The following is a 17,313-nucleotide window of genomic DNA, read 5'->3' as shown; positions in this document are numbered from 1 at the left end:
CTCGATGCGGGCTGATGCCGTCTCGATGGCCGCGGCTGTCGCCGCCATCTCCTTGTCCACCAGATCCCCCAGCTCCTCCTGCTTGACGTCCAGCCCTCTGGGACGCAGCTCCTGGGGACGGGATAGGATGAGAGGGAACATCCAGCGGTGGGACAGCCCCTTGGGAGGTGCCCACCATAGCCTGACCCTGTCCCACCAGCCCTCCGGGGGCACCCACCTCTGCTATGGTGCTGATCCGGCCCAGGCAGGCTGTCACCGGGCTGCAGTCGGCGCCTGACACTGTCCCTGGGTCTTGCAGGGCACTGAGGTAGCTCAGGGCCTCGCTGCCACACTGCCTGCACAGCTCCAGCAGACCTATGTGGGCCGTGTGGGGGGATGGAGGTGTCAGGTCCCTGCCTGCCCGGGCATCCTGCTCATCCTAGTCCTTGCCCACTCCAGGATCCTACTTGTCCCAGCATCCTGCCCACCTGGTCTCCTGGCACCTTCCCACCCCAGCATCCTACCCACCCAGTCCCCTGCATGCCATGACCTCTGCCCACCCTGGTCCCGGCCCAAAACCAACCCCTGCCTGTTCCAATCCCTGCCCACTCCAGCATCCTGCTCATCTTGTCTGTCCCTGCCCACTACAGCCCCTCCCTGTCCCAGAATCCTTCCCTGCCCATCCCAGCATCCTGCCCACCCTGTTCCCTGCCCGCAATGACCCTTGCCCACCCCAGCCCCTGCCCACCTTGGCCCCTACCTGCCCCAGAGTTCTACCCAGCCCCTGCCCATCGCAGCGTTCTACCCACCAAATCTTCAGCTCACCAAATCCTCTGCCCACCCTGAACCCCCACCCACATTGACCCTCAGCCCACCCCTGGCGTCTGCCCACCCCATGCCCTGCCCTTGGGGCATCACTCACGGTCAGCGGGCTCCACGGGGGCCACGTGGGAGGTGGCGCTGCCCTGCAGGAGGGTGTCGCTGACCAGGTGGGCGAAGAGGGCCAGGCAGGGCAGCAGGGAGCCCACGGCTGCGGCGGGACAGGGGGCACACACGTCAGCCCCCGCCACGTGCCAGGGCTGCCCCAGTGCCCCGCTCCCACCGCGGCCGCCCGTTCTCACCTGCGCCATCCGACAGGTACTTGCCGTGCGCATCCCGCAGCCGCTCCACGCACTCGGAGGCTGCCAGCGTGCGGGACAGGAGGCAATCTGCAGGCAGACAGCGGGCAGGGCTCAGCCGGGCCAGCAGGGAGCGGGCGGGCCGGGAGAACGCCCGGTGTGGGAGCCTCACCCGCCGAGCCGGTGCAGCCGATGTGGGCGGGATCCTCCATGCGGGCCAGGGCGTCCTGCACCATCCGCTCGGCCTCGTGGGCGGTGCCCCGCAGCAGGGATCGCTGCTCCTCGGCCAGGCGCCGCTGCAGCGCCTCCTCTGCGCCCTCCTGCCAACCCCACACGGGTGTCGAGGGCCCTGCTGTGCCACTGGCGTCCCCTCACCCAGCCCCGCCGAACCCCCGTGGCCTGAAGGGAAGGGGATGCCCCGGGGTACCTTGTCTCTCAGCTGGGTCTGCAGCGACTCCAGCTCGGTCCTGCTGCTCTCCTGCTCCCTGCTGAGCGTGTCCCGCAGCTGCTGCAGCTCCGCCCGCAGCGCTGCCATGTCCTGCCCGTGCTGCTCCGCTGCCTGGCTCAGCCTGTCCCGCTCCTGCTCCAGGCTGCTGATCCGGGAGTTCTGTTCCGCTTCCGCCTGGGTGGGCATGAAATGGTGGTCGGGGCTGTGCCGAGGGTGAACCCTCCAGTTTGGGGACTGGTTCCTGGTCCAGGCTCGGGCCACTCCCTCTGTCCTGCAGGTGCAGCCCTGCATCACCACCTGGCAGTGATGACCGCACCTGCTGACAACTGAGGCTCCTGGGGAGCCCTTTTGCTTTTAATCAGTGAAAATTCATTTTTATCATGACTGTCACCATCCTGATGAAGGAATGGATGCGGGGTGTCACTGTGGCCTTGGAGCTCTGCCCCATCCCTGTCCTGCTGCAGTGTCTGCCCACCCTGGGGATGGATAACTGCATTTTCCTGCCAGCTTCTCCCTCCTCCAACGAGCCCAGACACCTCTCCTATGCTCCACATCTCCACAGGCATGGGATACCCTCTGGCATGTCTTGCAGTGCCATGGCACACTGCTGCCTGGGTTTACAATGGGCAGAGTTCTTCCAGGGGTTTTATTCCATGATCCCTGCTGCTGGAGCCCACTGCTCCATGTGCTCCTGCAGCCATGTCCTGTCCCTGCACCCAGGAGCACGTCCCAGGAGCATGAAACCCCGTGGTGTGACCACCCAACCCACCCACACGTGGGGAGGAAGAAGACAGGGTTCTCAGGCCGGTGGTGGGTATCACGTCTCAGATGGGTAAGGCCTGGCTGCCCACCCCAGGGCTGTGTGAGGGGCTGCAGGGACAACCCCCACGCTCTCACCTGTGTGCTGGACTCCAGCGTGCCCTGGAGCACCTGCAGCTCCTGCCTGCTGGCTGCCAGCTCCCGCTTCAGCGTCTCCAGCACCTCTGCCTGCTCCTGAGACTGCGCCAAGGGGAGAGGTTGGCAGCGCCGGTGCCCCACGGGGGAGCCCCTGCTCATCCCTGCTGTGCCCCCCCATCCATACTCACCTTCCTCTGTGCCTGCTCGCTCACCCTCTGGAAGGAGTCCTCCAGCTCCTTCTTCTCCCGCTCCACGTCCCCCTGGGCCTGCCTGGCCACCGTCACCTGCTTGGTCACCTCCGCGTTCTGGCGATGGCAGAGCGAGTTCAGCGTCCCCCTGTGCCAGGGGGCACAGCTGGCAGAGGGGGTGCCAGGGGGGATTTTGGGGGGGCCCACCTTGCGCAGCAGGTCGGCGTGGTTCTGCACCAGCTCGCTGTACTTCTCCTTCAGTTTGCTGTAGCGCTGCTCGTTGGCCTGCGCCCGTCCTGCCATGCAGGGTCACTGAGGTGAGCCCTCAGGACCCCCCCCAGGGGCTCACCCCCACCCCAGGCTGGTCCCAGCTCCCCCTGCTCACTCTCGATCTCCGTCAGGCTCCGCTGAGCCTTCTCGGTGTCCTCCCGCTGCTTCTTGAGCTCTTCCAGCTCCGCGCGCAGGAACTCGCTCTCGTCCTGCGCCTGCTGCTTCAGGTGCTGCTGCTCGGCCAGCTCAGCCTCCAGCTCGCTGGCACGGCCCCGCAGCTGCACCGTGCCCCGTGTGCTCTGCGGGCATGGCCGGGGGCTGACGGAGCTGTTCAGGGCTCGCCAGGACCGTCTGATACCCACTGGTACTGCCCGATGCCCACCAGTACCATCCAACATCCACCTGTACTGCCCAGTGCCCACCAGTACCATCCAACACCCATCAGTTCTATCCTATACTCACCAGTACTATCCAATACCCACCAGCATGATCTGATGCCCACCAGTACTGCCCAATGCCCACCAGTATTGCTCAATGCCCACTATTACCATCCAGTGCCTACCAGTACCAGCCAGCAGCCCTTGCCATGGGTACCACCCCACAGACCCCCAGCTGCATCCAGAAGACCCCCAGGACGGGCAGGGATGCAGAAGCCATTGGGGACAGGGCAGGGCAGAGATGGGGTCACCATCTTGCCCACCCAGGGGTGGAGCCACCACCCCACATTCCCAGTGTGAGCCCCCCAGGTCTCATCCTGCCCGCCTGGTTGTCACCCACCTCAGCCTTGAAGTTCTCCAGCTCCTCCTTCAGGGCTGTGATCTCCCCGTAGAGCTGCTCGATCAACCGGTCCCTGGGAAGGAGAGACACAGACCCTCAGTGCCACGGGGACACGTCCTGGGAGGGGAGGTGCCACCACGGCTGTGGGGCTGTTCCAGGCAGGGAGGTCTCGGTATGATCCTGTCCTGCTCACTTTTCATCCTTGTTCATCCCGTTCTGGCTGTTGAAGTTGAAGGGGTCGCAGCTGAAGGCGCTGCCGAAGATGTCGTCAAACTTGTTGTCAAACAGGCTCTGTGGGAAGAGCAGGACAGAGCTTGAGTGATCCCCTCACCGCCTGGGAACCCTCATTCCCCCTCCATGTCCCCAGTGTCACTGCCAAACCAGCCCATGAGCTGCCTGGACACTGGGACTGTATCCCCCCACTGCTCCCAGGGCACAGGATGTGTTGAATTGCCACAGGGATCTCTGGTTCATCCCTACCTAACTCCCAGCAGGAGAAGCTCCCCAAAGCCTTCCTGGCTTCCCCAAAGATGTTCTTTCCCCTCCTCACTCAGTGCCAGGGGAAAACCCTTGGTGGAGAGGAGGGTGAAGACCTGAAGGTCTCCATGGCAGTGCTCGAAATCAAACCTCTCCTCGCCCATCACTGGAGGGCACCACACCACTGAGCAGCACTGGGAGATGAATCCAGGCTGGCTCAGCCCTGGCAGCACCCAAACGGGACATCCAGCACCCAGCTGGGACATCCAGCACCCACTCATTTCCCCTGCAGTGACAGTCAGTTCCCAAGGCCATCCCTGCTGTCTCAGCCCACACCACGGTGTGGATTTGGAGAAGCTCAGAGCTGGAGGGCCCCTGCCACCCTCACCTGCGAGGCCGTGTCCATCTCCACCAGGTCTGTGATGGGCTCGCTGTCAGGGGAGGAGGCCTCAGCAGGGATCACCACCACAGGGCTGATGTGCTCCGACAGCGCCGAGGCTCGCAGGAAGTTGGGGGGGTTCTGGGGAGGGATGGGAGCAGGGTGAGGGGAAGGGCTGGCACTGCTGCAGGGCTGAGGGCATGGCTGGGTGAAATCCTGCCCTAGAGCTGAGCTGGCCAGGCCGTGATCCATGGAAAAGGAGCCAGGAGCCACAGGGATAAAGCCAGGAGCCACAGGGATGGAACCAAGACCCACAGGGATGGAGCCAGGACCCACAGGGATGGAACCAGGGTCCACAGGGATGGAACCAAGACCCACAGGGATGGAATCAGGACCCCCAGGGAGAGAGCCAGGACTTGTAGGATAAAACCAGAAACCACAGGAATGGAGCCAGGACCCACAGGATGGAACTAGAACCCACAGGGATGAAGTCAGGACCCATGTGGTTGGAGCCAGGGCCCGCAGGGATGGAACCAGGGCCCAAGGAGAGGGAGCCAGGAGCTGCAGGATGGAGTCAGGACCCATGGGGATAGTTCTTAGCAAGGGCTGTGGGTTGGTGAGAGAAAGGATCCCAGCCCCTGGTCAGAGGAAAGCTCCATCCCACAGGATGCCACCCACAGAGGGATGCACGGATGATCCTCAAGGCCCATGAGCCCCATGTTGCTAACCAGCCCCAGGAAGCCAGGTAAGGTGGCAGGTGGCTTTTTTTGGGGTCCTTCCGCAGTGCCACCCACCCCTGGCCATGGGGACAGGGAGTGTGGGGATTGGGGACCATGGGGTCTCACCTCTGGCAGCTGTGGGATCTGAATCAGCCTCTTGAAGTACTGCAGGTTGCTGGAGCGGTAGAAGAGGTCCTTGAGCCTGGAAGGGACAGGGACAGGGAACGGTGAGGACAGTCTGGACAATGTGGGTAGCTCCAACCCCTTGCCTGGCTCCAGGAAGTGTCACCTGGCTGGAGGGGACAGCGGTGTGTGCTGCCACCAAGCCCAGGGCAGGTCTTGGGAAGACCCCACTTGCCAGCCTCCTACTCTTGGAAAAAACTGACTGCTGGAGGGTTTATCCCATAAACCCAGGGCTTGGTGGGCAGGGAGGACATGGAACTTGAGCAACCTGGTCTAGTGGAAGGTGTCCCTGCCCACGGCAGGGGGTTGGACTGGATGATCTTCAAAGGCTGCTTCCAACTCAAACCACTCCCGTCCCACCCAAAGCCCCCACGAGCAGCTGTGAGGTTTCCTGCCTTGGAGCCAACATCTGCACCATCACCTTCAGTTCCCACAGGAGCATCTCCCCCAGGAGCAGGGTACCTCCCTCCAGCATTTCCAGTTTCGGAGAGGAGCAGCAGTGCCCAGCCACACCAGTTCTGGCTCCCATCCCTCCCAACCACCTCAGCACCCCAGCTGGGATCTCAGTGCTGTTGATACCTGTCCCAAGGTCAGTCCCTGAGGGGTCAGAGCCCACGGCCAGCCCTGATATCTGCTGTTTGCAGTTTGTGACCTTGGTTTTGAATCAAGCTCTCCCTTGGCACCGTGACATCCTCCCCCTGTTCTCAGCGGCCAGTTTTTGTTTTGGCTGCCCCGAACAATCACATACCAGAGGCCACAGCACATCCCTGGTCACTGTTTTTCAATCTGGGGAGCACCCCCAGAGCACCAGCACTCCAGGTCTGGGCACTTACTTTCGGAACTGCTCCAGGAAGCGATCCCGGTGGCCCTGCAGCGTATCCGCTGGCAGACCTGGAAGAAGCAGCAAGCAGGAACATCACTGGGTGTCTTCATGGATCAGGGGACAACCCATCAGCATAGCCACAGGGGGGTGGGTCTTCCCCAGAGATGGCCACCTTCCTCTGGGGGCCCGAATGCTCCAGGCTCAGTGTCCTGCTGCAGGAGGGGATCACACCCCAGGGAAGGGGAAAGGCTGGAGGTCAGGCAGCTGCCACCACAATTCCAGGTCCTAAGGGAGGTGGGTTTTGCACCTCCTCATCCTGGTGACTCCTTTCACCCCCCTCAAAGAGGCTGGGAAGGGGATGGGAGTGAGCAGCCCAGCCTGAGCAGGGTGGTGACCCCCAGTGTCTCCCTCCCTGTCCCGCCCCACCCAAGGTAGAGGCGCTGGGGACACTCACACGAGTGGAGCTTGAAGAGCAGCTTGACGGTGTAGTCGTAGAGGTGGCTGCAGTCCAGGATGACCTGGATGAGCGGGGCCAGGCGGCACTGCCCCGCCGCCGTCACCGACACCGAGCGCGACATGTCCAGGGAGCTGAACACTGCGGGGGGGATGGCATGGGATCGGATCTGGGAGCACCAGCAGCGCTGGTGGGTGCCACACTGTGTCTGCCAGATCCACAAATGTCACCCACAGCAAGAGACCTTCAGCTGGAGCAAGATACCCGCTGGCCCTTGGGGATCCAGCCTGTGGCCCCACAGCCTTTTGTAAGGAGGGGAAATTCCCACCCTGGACCCCCACAGACTCCTCATCTCACCCTCTGTCAGGGTAGCACAGGGGCTTACCTGTCTGGAAGAGGTTCAGCTCGCACTCCAGGTAGTCAAACATCTCCACTGTCAGCTGAAAGCTGGGAAACAGGGATAAGGGTCGTGGGGGACTGTCCCCACGGACACCCACGGGCCTCACCCTGTGCCAGGTCCCACCCTGGCAGGATGAGGGGTGCTCTGGTGTGGATGCACCAGCCTTTCCCAGGGCTCTGCTGGGGCAGGTGGAAGGTCCCATCCCTGCTGGGTGGTGCCCTGCTGGCTGCACCCACCCCTCCCTCATCTCCCCCTGCCCCGCACTCACAAGTTGTTGACATCATTCTCCCCGGCCTCATCCAGCTGCCGGTCGGACATCTGCAGGTTGCCAGGGAAGCGGGGATTCTGTGGGGAAACAGGAGCTGGGAAAGGGTTCCAGAGGATCTCCTGCTCTGGGTCACATCACACCTCCAAACCGAATCAGGGTGATGGGCACAGAGAACACCTCTTTGCAGCAGAGCTCTTCCTCCTCTGCCAATCTAGGATAGTTGGGAGGGGACATGCACCCCAAAGCTGAGGGTCTTTTAATGCTTCTTGTAGCCCCCCAACTCCCAGGTGTCCCCAAGGAGCCCTGGGCCACCACAAATCCTTCCACTCCCAAAACGCTGGTCCTTGGGCTAATATTGATCCAATTTTGGTGGCCACTGGGCAGCTTGGGGAACGTTTCATGGAGCCAGCAGGATGGTCATGACAGAGGGGAGGACCCAAGGGGGTGACAGCACTGGAAAGGCTCTGCCTGCCCCTGCCCTGTCCCTGTCACCCCTTGCTGCAGCCTTGGGGACAGGGGACTCACCTTGGTGTGAAATTCCATCTTGGTTCTCAGCAGTTTGAGGTAGATGCTGCAGAGCTGCCCGTAGCCCTCGCTCAGGTGGCCCTGGAGACCCCAAAAAGCTGCTGAGATCCAGGGCAGGCTGCAGAAAAGCCTTTTCTCCCTGCAGAATGAGTGACCCCTCCCTCACCTCCCCAAAACCACAGCCAGAAACACTCCTTGCTGGCACCCAGCCCCTGGATGCAGATTGGCTTTACTGAAAGGCTTTGGGTCAGGACCTTTTCATCACCTTCTCTGCATGTTTCAAGGGGGTTTTTGACCATCAAAGCTGGGTTTTACCCTAAAATGGGAAGGATTTTGGTGGGAGGGGACAGGAATGTGAGCAGCAAACCCAGCCCAGGGAGGTGATGGCAGCCCTGGATCAGCCACAGCTGTGCTGAGCCCATGGATCCTCCTGGGAGAGAGAATCCCCCAAGCCCACAACCCCCTCAGTCTGGCCAAGGGACCCCCGTGGTGTCCCCACCATGGTGGCCACTCACCCACATCCTGCTCATGTCACTCAGCTCATTTTTGTATCTCATGGAGTCTTTCAGGACCTGGAGGAAGGACGGTGACAATCAGCAGGCAGAGCACCAGGAAACAATGTTCCATACTTGGAGCCGGCAATTGGGGTGAGGAATGGGGGGGTCTTGGTGCATTCTCAACCCTCTGTCCTGCTGGTGGTGTCACCACTGACAGCCCTGGGTGCCTCAGTTTCCCCATCCACACGTGGAGCAGAAGGATCCTCACTGGTGGCTCCTGCACTGAGCAGTTTCCTCTGGCATCAGCACTGCCATCGGCACCGGGGTGTGGAGCACAGGGCTTTGTGGGCAGGGCAGCACTGGCAAGGCTCTGGCACCAGTCCCCATGCAGGACTGACCCCCAGGAGGGCACCAGTCCTCTGTGAGGGCTCTGGCACTGGTCCCCACGTGGGACTGGCCCCCAGGAAGGTACTGACCCTCCAGGAGAGCTCTGGCACTGGTGCCCTCTCAGGACTGATCCTCAGGAGGGCACTGACCTACCTGGAGGCTCCAACTCCAGTACCCACCCAGGACTGAACCCCATGAGGACACTGACCCACCAGGAGGGCTCCTGCACTGGTCCCCACCACGGACTGGCCCCCAGGAGAGCACCCACCCTCCAGCATCTCCCACTGCCCTGTGCAGCCCCACGGCTGAAAGGATTTGTCCCCAGGGCAGTGGCTGAGCTGAGCTCTGGGCACTCACATTGGAATGTCCATCCCGGAGGAGCTTGTGGAAGACGTGGCAGAACTTCCAGCAGAGCACGGCATTGCCGGACAGGGGCAGCCGGTTCACCACCGACCAGAAGGTCTGGGCTCCCTTCTCGTGGTGTGTGCCCAGGATACACGGTGCTGGATGGTCAAGGAAACAATTCCTGGTTTCCCATTTTCTTTCCCATTTGGTGATGGAGAGTGGCCACCCAGGGCCAGCTGCACCCGCAGAGCCCAGGGGGGCCAGGCCACCATGGGGAGCTGATGCTGCCCAGCCCAGGCACACACTGTCCTCAGGGGTGGCACATGCTGTCCCCAAGGGTGGCACAGGCTGTCCCCTCTCCCCCAGCCCCACGCCACCACTCTGGGAAGACCGTGGCATGTGGCTCTACCCCCACCAAGCCTTCCCAGCTGCCCACCCAGGACACTGGGAATCAGCTTTTAGTGGCAAGTGTGCTCATGCATCCTCACCCCAGGACTCCAGTCTGCTGTGGGCACCTTCCCCTCCCGCCCTCCCATGGGATGGCAGCACCAGCAGCACCAGCCTGGGCACCCCTGGCACTTGGAGGCTGTGGCAGCAGGAGCAGGGAACCTGTACCATGCTGGAAACACCCCCAAGAGCCCCTCAAGGTCCCATCCAACCACCCCCAGCACCCCTCCTCACATCCCCTCTCTCTGCTGCCCCTTTTCCGAGCAGCCCCAGCCCCGCTCCCACGCTCCTTGTCCCACAGCCAGCTTTGGGAAGGATATTCCTGGCGTGTTTCTCCTTGACAGCCACTTCCTGCGCATTAATGGCCTTATTGATGCTGACGGTCTGCAAGGGAGAAGCGGTGGAGGGGGGTGAGATGGGAAGGGTTTGGGCTCCCCCCTAGTTCCCCCCTCACCCACCGAGACCCCCTGGCTCTGCCGGCACCTGCCAGTGCCTGGGTGCCATCCAGGTCCCCGTCCCTGCTCGTGCCAGCTGGATGCCGACCTTTCCCGGATGCCTTTCTGGGATGTGGTTGGCATCCGCTGGGTTCAGCTGCTGCCAGGACTCATTTACTCGGGATAATAACGATGCAATTAAAGCAGTGCCCACAAAGAACCCTCTGCTGCCCTCGGAGCACTGGGACAGGCGGAGGGGAAGGAGAATCCCTCCCCTGCCCTTGGATCACAGGCAGCAGCTGGCAGCTCCTACTCTGCTTTTGGGGGGAGCTGAGTGGGGAGGACAATTCAGGGGCCACTGAGAATCGGGCAGTGGGATGGCAGGACCACCTCCAGGGCTGCCTGGCAAGGTCCTGGCTGCTCTGTGGATTAGAGGCACAGGAGCTGGACCCACAGGCAGGACTTCCTGTGCAGGTGTTGGGGACCTCAGGGAGCTCACGCTGAGGAGCCTGGGCAGAACCAGCCAGCATTTATCCTATAGGAAGCAGTGGCAGCCACTGGAAGCATTTTCCAGGCAGGATTTTTAACCCTACCCCATTTCTGATCCCACATGGGGGCACAGTGATGCTGGCTCGGGGTCACCCTCTCCCCAAGTGCTTCCCTGGCACCTGCTCCATGAGGATCCCACTGCCCAGGGAAAGGAACCATCTGGCTCAGCACTGCCAGAAGTAGCTAATTACTGACATAAACCAATTAAGGCACAGGGATTAATCCCAACACCTTCCTCACTGCAATCCTGTGACTCTGCTTCCTGGCCCTCTCCAAGGTGGCCCCACACGGCTTCATCCCTACGGACCCCGGTGAGTCTGTGATGAGCAGGACTGGGGGGGCCCATAGGACCACAAATACGGTGGGACACAGCCCAAATCCCTGGGAAGTCCCTCTGCCACCAAAGCATGCCCCAGGACATTTTCCTTGAGCAGGAAAAATGATGGGCTGAGACAGAAGTGACCTCACCCACAGCTGCACCCCCAGCCCTGCATCCCCATTCCAGACATGAGCACCCCCTTAGCTGAAGCTGCATCCTGGTGTCCCAGTATGAACCAGTTCTGCTGTGGGGATGCGGCTGCTCCATCCCTATGGCACATCACCCTCACCACTTACTGGTGACCATGACCAGTGAAGACCACGGAGGTGACCGTGGAGGTCACCAGCAAGATGCTGGAGGCTCCTTTTGGGGTGCCAAGGGACCTGTATTGCTACCTGCAAGGCACCCATCCCTGGCACACGGAGCAGAACCTGGATCTCAGCTTGTTTTTTTAAGGAGAGCTGAAAGGAACTGGCAATGGAGAGACCTGACCCCACCAAACACCCCTTCCTGAGGGGCTGGATGGAGGCAACAGGTTCCCAGCACATGAGGACAAGGGTGGGAGTCACCTCTGCAGCTCTGCCCATCCCAGAGGCCACAGCCCCTCGTCAGGAAAACCACATAAATCAATTCAGCACGAAAAAAAATCCCAACATAAACCATGGGGAAGGGGCCTCTGCCAGCAGCCACTGCCTGGAGAGGCATTTCCATGTCCCAGATGCTTGGAGCAAGATGCTCACATCCCACCAGTGCCAACAGCCTGGGGGATGCCCATGTCCCAACAGCCTGGAGCAGGATGCCATGTCCCAAAAGCCATTCCCAAGACCCCCACTCCATCTGGAGCACACACGATGTCCGTGTGGATGGCAGAAAGGTTTTCCAGGGTAAAGAGGGATCCCACATTCCTGTCCTGGTTGCTGTGGACACCCCATGCCCCCATTACATTCCCAGAAGGGCAGGGCAGGAATCCCATCCTGGAAGCCACTTGGAGATGCCCAAAGTTCCTCTCCAGCAGCTCCAGCAGTGCCCACATGAGCGAAGCAGAGGAACACGGAGCAGCAGCCAGGGACCAAGGCTGGAAGTGTCACCTCCAAGGGATCAGCAGGGTCAGGGAGGGTGATTTGGCTGCAAAGCTGGGTCAGGAAGGAGGCAGAATTGGGGCTGCCTGGACAGTGAGCCCTGACCTCTTTCCCACAGAAGGTCTTTCACTGCGACTCCCTGATGCTGCTTCCCAACACCATCCCACTCCTGCAGCTGATGGAATTTGAATTATGAGCTTCTAACCTAAGAGGGCACCTTCTGACCCACCAGGCCACGTCCTGGGCAGCTCTGCTCCTGCTCTGGTTTTGTGCTGATGGGGGGATGTCAGCCCCCATCCCTGTGCCCACGGGTGCCCAAAGAGAACAGGGCAGGGGACATGCAGGACGTGGGGCTGTCCCACACCCCACCCCGATGTCAGGACAGGAAACTCCGGGGTTTCCTCTTGTGCAACAGGCCAAGAGGGAAGTGGGAGGAGAGGCCAGAGGGGCAGTTGCACAAGGGGAGGTTTGAGGGGGGATGCTGCAATCCTGACACCCCGGTGGGACAGAGCTCAGTGGGGCAGGACCTGGGACAGGGCTGGGCACGGGGCTCTGCCAGGCTGGAGAGTGGCTCTGTGGGTGCTGCAAGGGCTAGGAATGCTGCAAGTGCCGGGAACGCTGCAAGGGCTGGGATTGCTACAAGCACTGTTAGCTTTTCACCATTGAGCAGGGCAAGGAAATCCCACCACATGAGCATGGAAAGGCTCAGGCCATTTGGGAGAGGAGCAGTTTGGGACTATGTGTCCCAGAGCAGCAGGACCTACCCAAAGGCCTTTTCCTCCCTCTGCAACACCCAGACGGTTCCCAGAAACCCACAGAAGGTCTCTTGCCCATGACTTGATAGGCCACCACAGCCTTGTCCCATGGGAATTCAGCACCAAATCCCACTGGCAATGAGCACTGCCGGCCCTTGGGGTGATCTGGAGTAACCCCCTGGGAATCTCCAACCCCAGACTCAGCCCAGCCCCTCTCACAAGGAGAGGCTACAGCAGGGCACAGTCCCCAGGTGGGGTGACCCCCCCATCCATGGCTCACGTCACATGTCTGAGTGTGCAGCCACCAGCTCCAGACAGGGACAGAGGAACCCAAAACTGCATGGAAGGAGCAGGACACACTTCCCTCTGCCACACACCCCCTCACCCCCTGTCAGGTCTCCCCAGATTACGCTCTCGGGCTCTGATTCCATCATGTCCCGTTCGGAGGTGAAGAGCCAAGCCTGGCTCAGCAGCAGCACGACGCCTTCCCGCTTCTTTCATTTCCAAAAGGAAATGAGTGTTGATTAAAGAATCCAGAGCTACTGCAAATTATTTGGAGAAACTGAGTAAGTCGCAGTGCAAATCCTCTTAGCAATGCTCCCTCATTTCTCCTTAATTCCTTTCTATAAATGGAGAGCTGGGACGGAGCATACCTCTGGAAAAACCGCTCGCCAGCCCTGCAGACGCAGGGGCTCCGGGGAAGGGAGCGAGCAGGGATACCTGACTACAGCAAGCCTGAAAGGAAAATCCACCAGCCTAATTAAAATGCAGATCCCAGCAGAGCAAAGCTTGGCTCCGGCCCTGGAGGTGTGCAGGACACACGGTGCAGGGAAGCTCTTCCGAGGCCACGTCTCTTTAAACATCACTCACCACCAGCACAGCTCAATGGCAAATCCCAGCCTTGTCAGGGCTCAGGGAAGGGTTTTTTTTCTGGCAAAATCCTGGAGCAAAGCCAGCTGGATAACACCAGGGGTGCTCAAAGCCCTGCTGGGAGAGCTCCTGGGGACACTTGGGGTGGCCGTGGTTCCCCCCACGCTGGGTGCCCATGGCCTGACAGCAGCGGCAGGAGCAGGGAACGAGCCTGGCTTTGTGCCCGACAGCAGCTGGAGGGAAAGGGAGGCAGGAAGGCAGGGCTGGCTGGATGTAAAACCCAGGGATATATTTCTACATATCGGATAAGAGGATGCTCAGCACAACCCAATCTTCCCGCTCAGTCCTGAAGGCTTCCTGTGAGCAGGGAGTGAGGGGACACGAAAAACACCTTCCCACCACTTAATCCAGGCTGTTTGGCTTCGGCCACTGCTGGACCCATGAGTTTGGAAGGCAAGTGCTCCTCTCCTGGCTGGGTACACACCAGAGCTGCTCCAGGGATGAAGCTCCTTGTCCAGGCTGTGTGAGCACCTGAATGTGCTGCTGCTCTTCTCATCTCCTGCTCCCTCCAGAGGAGAAATAATTCCCACAACACAGGTCTCAGATTTCCCATTGCTTGAGCCACAAAACCAACCATGTTCCCTGAAGCAGTGATGTTTTCCAGCAGTAGAGACCCCAAAATCTTGTTGCATCCGCTGGGGTCACTCCCAGTGGCGGTGGCTCAAGATGTCCCTCTCCAGGAGGAGATGACAATGCCACCAGCCCCAGATACCAGCAGGAAGAGGACCAAGGCATCCAGAGATAGCCCTGAATCCTGAGGGACACCAGCATGGGGGCCCTGGGTGGGTGTTTGGGGACAGCCTGTACATGGAACACCCCAAACCAGCATCACCAGGAAGGGAGCCGCAGGCTCTGGGAGCCACACTGGAATCTGATGGCATCACCATGATGCTCCCCTTGGCAGAGACCTGTCCTGGCGTCGTCTCCTCCAGGTCTCCTCTCCCGAGGCCGGCAGGACAATGACTTCAGGTTGATGCCATCCTTGGTGCACCCACTACCAGCCCCTCCGGCACTCGGCGATGCCAACAGAGCAGGGTTATGGAAGGAGCTCTTCCAGCACAGCTGGGGCTTCCAGGGAAAAAAACCACCTGGGCCAGAAATTGGAGGGGTGGTATGAGGGTCAGAGGTCTCCAGCCAGAAGGAGACACACGAGGCTGGAAGCTGTTGTCCGACTCCCACCGCGCCTTTGCCTTGAGAGCTCCCGTGCTGTTATCACGGTAAGAAAACCAAAGTAAGTTTTAGGATGCCCATTTGGATTGTGCCTGGACAGCCCACCCCACCAGCTCCCAGCTCCTCCCGAGGGTGGCAGAGGTTGGGATCCACAGGGTGGTGCTCCCACGAGCTGTGTGTGCAAGGACTTGACCCGCTGCTGGCTCTTCCAGAGCCTCTGGAGAAAATCCTGAGTTCCAAACCACCAGGAGAGCTGGGGCAAGGTGAGACAACACAGTCCCATTGCTCCTCCACCTTTGAGGTAAATAAGGAACACAACCACCCAAGTGATCCACGGTGGGTCCTGAAGGCTCCAGTGAGACACCCGATGCCAGGAGGGAAAGCTGGGCTGGTCCCGGGAAGGGTTTGGCTCCACCAACCCCAGAGACAAGAGCTCACCACATGGGGGACCAGCACCTGGAGTGCTGGGCCACTGGATTTCTCCAGGGCCATGAACAACTTTGCAGATTAATGAACAATTCTGCAGATTAATTACTCAGACATGCGTTTTTTAAATCCAGTTTAAGGGATGTGGATTTTTCCAATACACAGATAAACTTGGGAGGAAAAAAAAAGGATGGTGAGGAAAGTGATTCTGGGGAGAAGAGCCAGCAAAAAGCGAGGCTACAGAAGCCAGACCTCACAGTGACTGTTGGGAAAGCTCATACCTTAAAATTTGGGCACTTCTGACTCCCCAGCAAAACCAGAGTCCATCACGGGGGGTTGGATCTGAGAGGCAGAAATCCAATAGGATCCCCAGAATCCCCACCCCTCCACGGCTGCCCCCCACAAAAAACACGCACATCCCCTCATTGCTCTCCCCACTTAATCACTGCTCCCTCGGACCCCACGTGTCCGGCTGGCTCGGCCACCGCCAGAGCCTTTCCCACGAGCTGCCCCAGTATCCAGGCTTTTAATTTTAAATGGGGATTTTATGCAAGGATAATCTCTTCCAGCAGTGATGATTTGTGTCTGGGGAGGGAGGGTGGCTGTGTCTGCCTGGGTCAGTGGTCCAGGAAGGTATTCCACCACCTTCAAACAGTCCTGAAACATTCCCAGTGGTCCTGACTGGAGTCTTCTGCCTCCCAAACAGATGCATTTTTGGGGACAGGAGGAAATAAAGGAGCAGATGCAAGGAGCCCACATCCAGATGTGCATTTCTGTGATCAGCTGCCATCCAGGACCCACCTTCCTTCCAGGAACTCGGGGATCCCTACTGCCCTAGTGGGATGCTCCCAAATTAAGCTGGCATGTGGAGCAGGACGGTGCCAAGGTAGTGTTGGTGGAAATTCTTCCTTGCAGTGCTTCTGGGTGAGCAGCACCTCCTGGGAGCAGGATGGGGAATCCCTCCCCAGTTATCCCCCAGGATATCTGGATCCTGACACGATGCCAAGAATGGCCAGGACCGCGTGGGCTCCACGCTGAACCTGAGGGACCCGCTGGAGCACCGGGAAAAGCCAAATCCCTCTTCCCAGGTGAGCAGCGCAGGGACAACCATGCTCCCTGCAGGAACGGACCCTAAAACCCCACTTTTCACCCCAAACTTGTTTCCATCCCTTATACCTGGGTGAGCTGCTGTGCCCAGGGGCTGGAAGGGCTGTGACAGCAGCACTTGGCGTGGGGACACGGATGTACGGAGACACGGATGCGTGGGGACACGGGTGCTCGTGGAGGTATGGATGCGGGGAGAGAGGCATGGATCCACGGGGACACGGGTGCTCGTGGGGACACCGGGTGCTCGCGGGGACACCGGGCGCTCGTGGCGCCGCCTGAGCCCAGCCGAGCCGAGGGCCGGGGGGAAGGCGAGTCCCACGGGTGGGCGGGTGGGAGCGAACCCTCCCCGGCCGCATCACCGCAGAGACGAGCCCCCCACCGCCGCCACCCGAACCGCCCGCGCTCCCCGCGGACGTTCCCCCCGCGAACCGCCGGCACCGAGCGGGGCACGAACTTCCCCCGGGAAGCAGCAGCTTTTCCCGGACGCGACCTCGGAATAATGCCGGTCCCGGGGAGGGGTGGGGGGGAGTGGGGGGCGCGGAACGCGGCGGGGGTGCGATGCTCCCCGGGGCAGGGTGTCCCGGGGGATCCCCGGGGGCGCGCACTTACCACCTTGCCCAGCTCCATGGCGGGGGCTGCGGGGGTCGGTGCGGGCTCAGCGCGGCGCGGCGGCAGCGGCGCCCATGGCGGCGGCCCCGGGGGCGGCGGCGCTGGAAGGTTCTGCCGGGCAGAGGCGGCGGAGCGGGGCGGGAGGAGCGGGGGGTGCGGGGAGGGGAGCGGGGGGTGCGGGGAGGGGGCGCACGGGCGGTGCGGGAGGGGGGGGGGGGAGGGGGGGCGCGGCCGCGGCTGCTCGTCCGGAATAACAAAGGAGCCGTCGGGGGGCGGCACTGGCGGGGGGCGTCCCGCAGATCCGCCCGCCCACCCCCAGCGCTCCCCCCGCCCCGCGCCGGGTGCGGAGCAGCG

At 61.1% G+C, this 17,313-nt stretch overlaps 1 protein-coding gene across 3 annotated transcripts in view; it reads right to left on the bottom strand.

Annotated features, from left to right (window-relative positions):
- HIP1 (huntingtin interacting protein 1) overlaps positions 1 to 17,313 on the bottom strand; it is a 42,304-nt gene that overhangs the window by 4,043 nt on the left and 20,948 nt on the right. For 2 of the 3 annotated variants that reach the window (XM_027896315.1, XM_027896314.1), the window contains exons 2-23: positions 9,902 to 9,965; positions 9,147 to 9,289; positions 8,421 to 8,477; positions 7,906 to 7,986; positions 7,381 to 7,457; positions 7,098 to 7,159; positions 6,713 to 6,853; positions 6,269 to 6,326; positions 5,379 to 5,454; positions 4,543 to 4,674; positions 3,871 to 3,968; positions 3,678 to 3,750; positions 3,016 to 3,199; positions 2,838 to 2,926; positions 2,631 to 2,747; positions 2,443 to 2,544; positions 1,525 to 1,719; positions 1,270 to 1,417; positions 1,101 to 1,187; positions 902 to 1,009; positions 218 to 354; positions 1 to 111 (exon numbers count right to left, since the gene is read on the bottom strand). In XM_027896315.1, coding sequence (XP_027752116.1) covers positions 1 to 111; positions 218 to 354; positions 902 to 1,009; positions 1,101 to 1,187; positions 1,270 to 1,417; positions 1,525 to 1,719; positions 2,443 to 2,544; positions 2,631 to 2,747; positions 2,838 to 2,926; positions 3,016 to 3,199; positions 3,678 to 3,750; positions 3,871 to 3,968; positions 4,543 to 4,674; positions 5,379 to 5,454; positions 6,269 to 6,326; positions 6,713 to 6,853; positions 7,098 to 7,159; positions 7,381 to 7,457; positions 7,906 to 7,986; positions 8,421 to 8,477; positions 9,147 to 9,289; positions 9,902 to 9,965 — 2,340 coding nt within the window. Of the gene's footprint in view, positions 112 to 217; positions 355 to 901; positions 1,010 to 1,100; positions 1,188 to 1,269; positions 1,418 to 1,524; positions 1,720 to 2,442; positions 2,545 to 2,630; positions 2,748 to 2,837; positions 2,927 to 3,015; positions 3,200 to 3,677; positions 3,751 to 3,870; positions 3,969 to 4,542; positions 4,675 to 5,378; positions 5,455 to 6,268; positions 6,327 to 6,712; positions 6,854 to 7,097; positions 7,160 to 7,380; positions 7,458 to 7,905; positions 7,987 to 8,420; positions 8,478 to 9,146; positions 9,290 to 9,901; positions 9,966 to 16,959; positions 17,051 to 17,313 lie in introns of those variants that run through there. The other variant, XM_027896316.1, reaches the window with a different exon arrangement.

The sequence above is a fragment of the Empidonax traillii genome, unplaced genomic scaffold (genome assembly GCF_003031625.1).
Source record: "Empidonax traillii isolate 1590-97213 ecotype Southwest subspecies unplaced genomic scaffold, ASM303162v1 scaffold492:size733235, whole genome shotgun sequence".
Lineage (NCBI taxonomy): Eukaryota > Metazoa > Chordata > Aves > Passeriformes > Tyrannidae > Empidonax > Empidonax traillii.
This window is presented reverse-complemented; position numbering and strand designations above follow the sequence as displayed.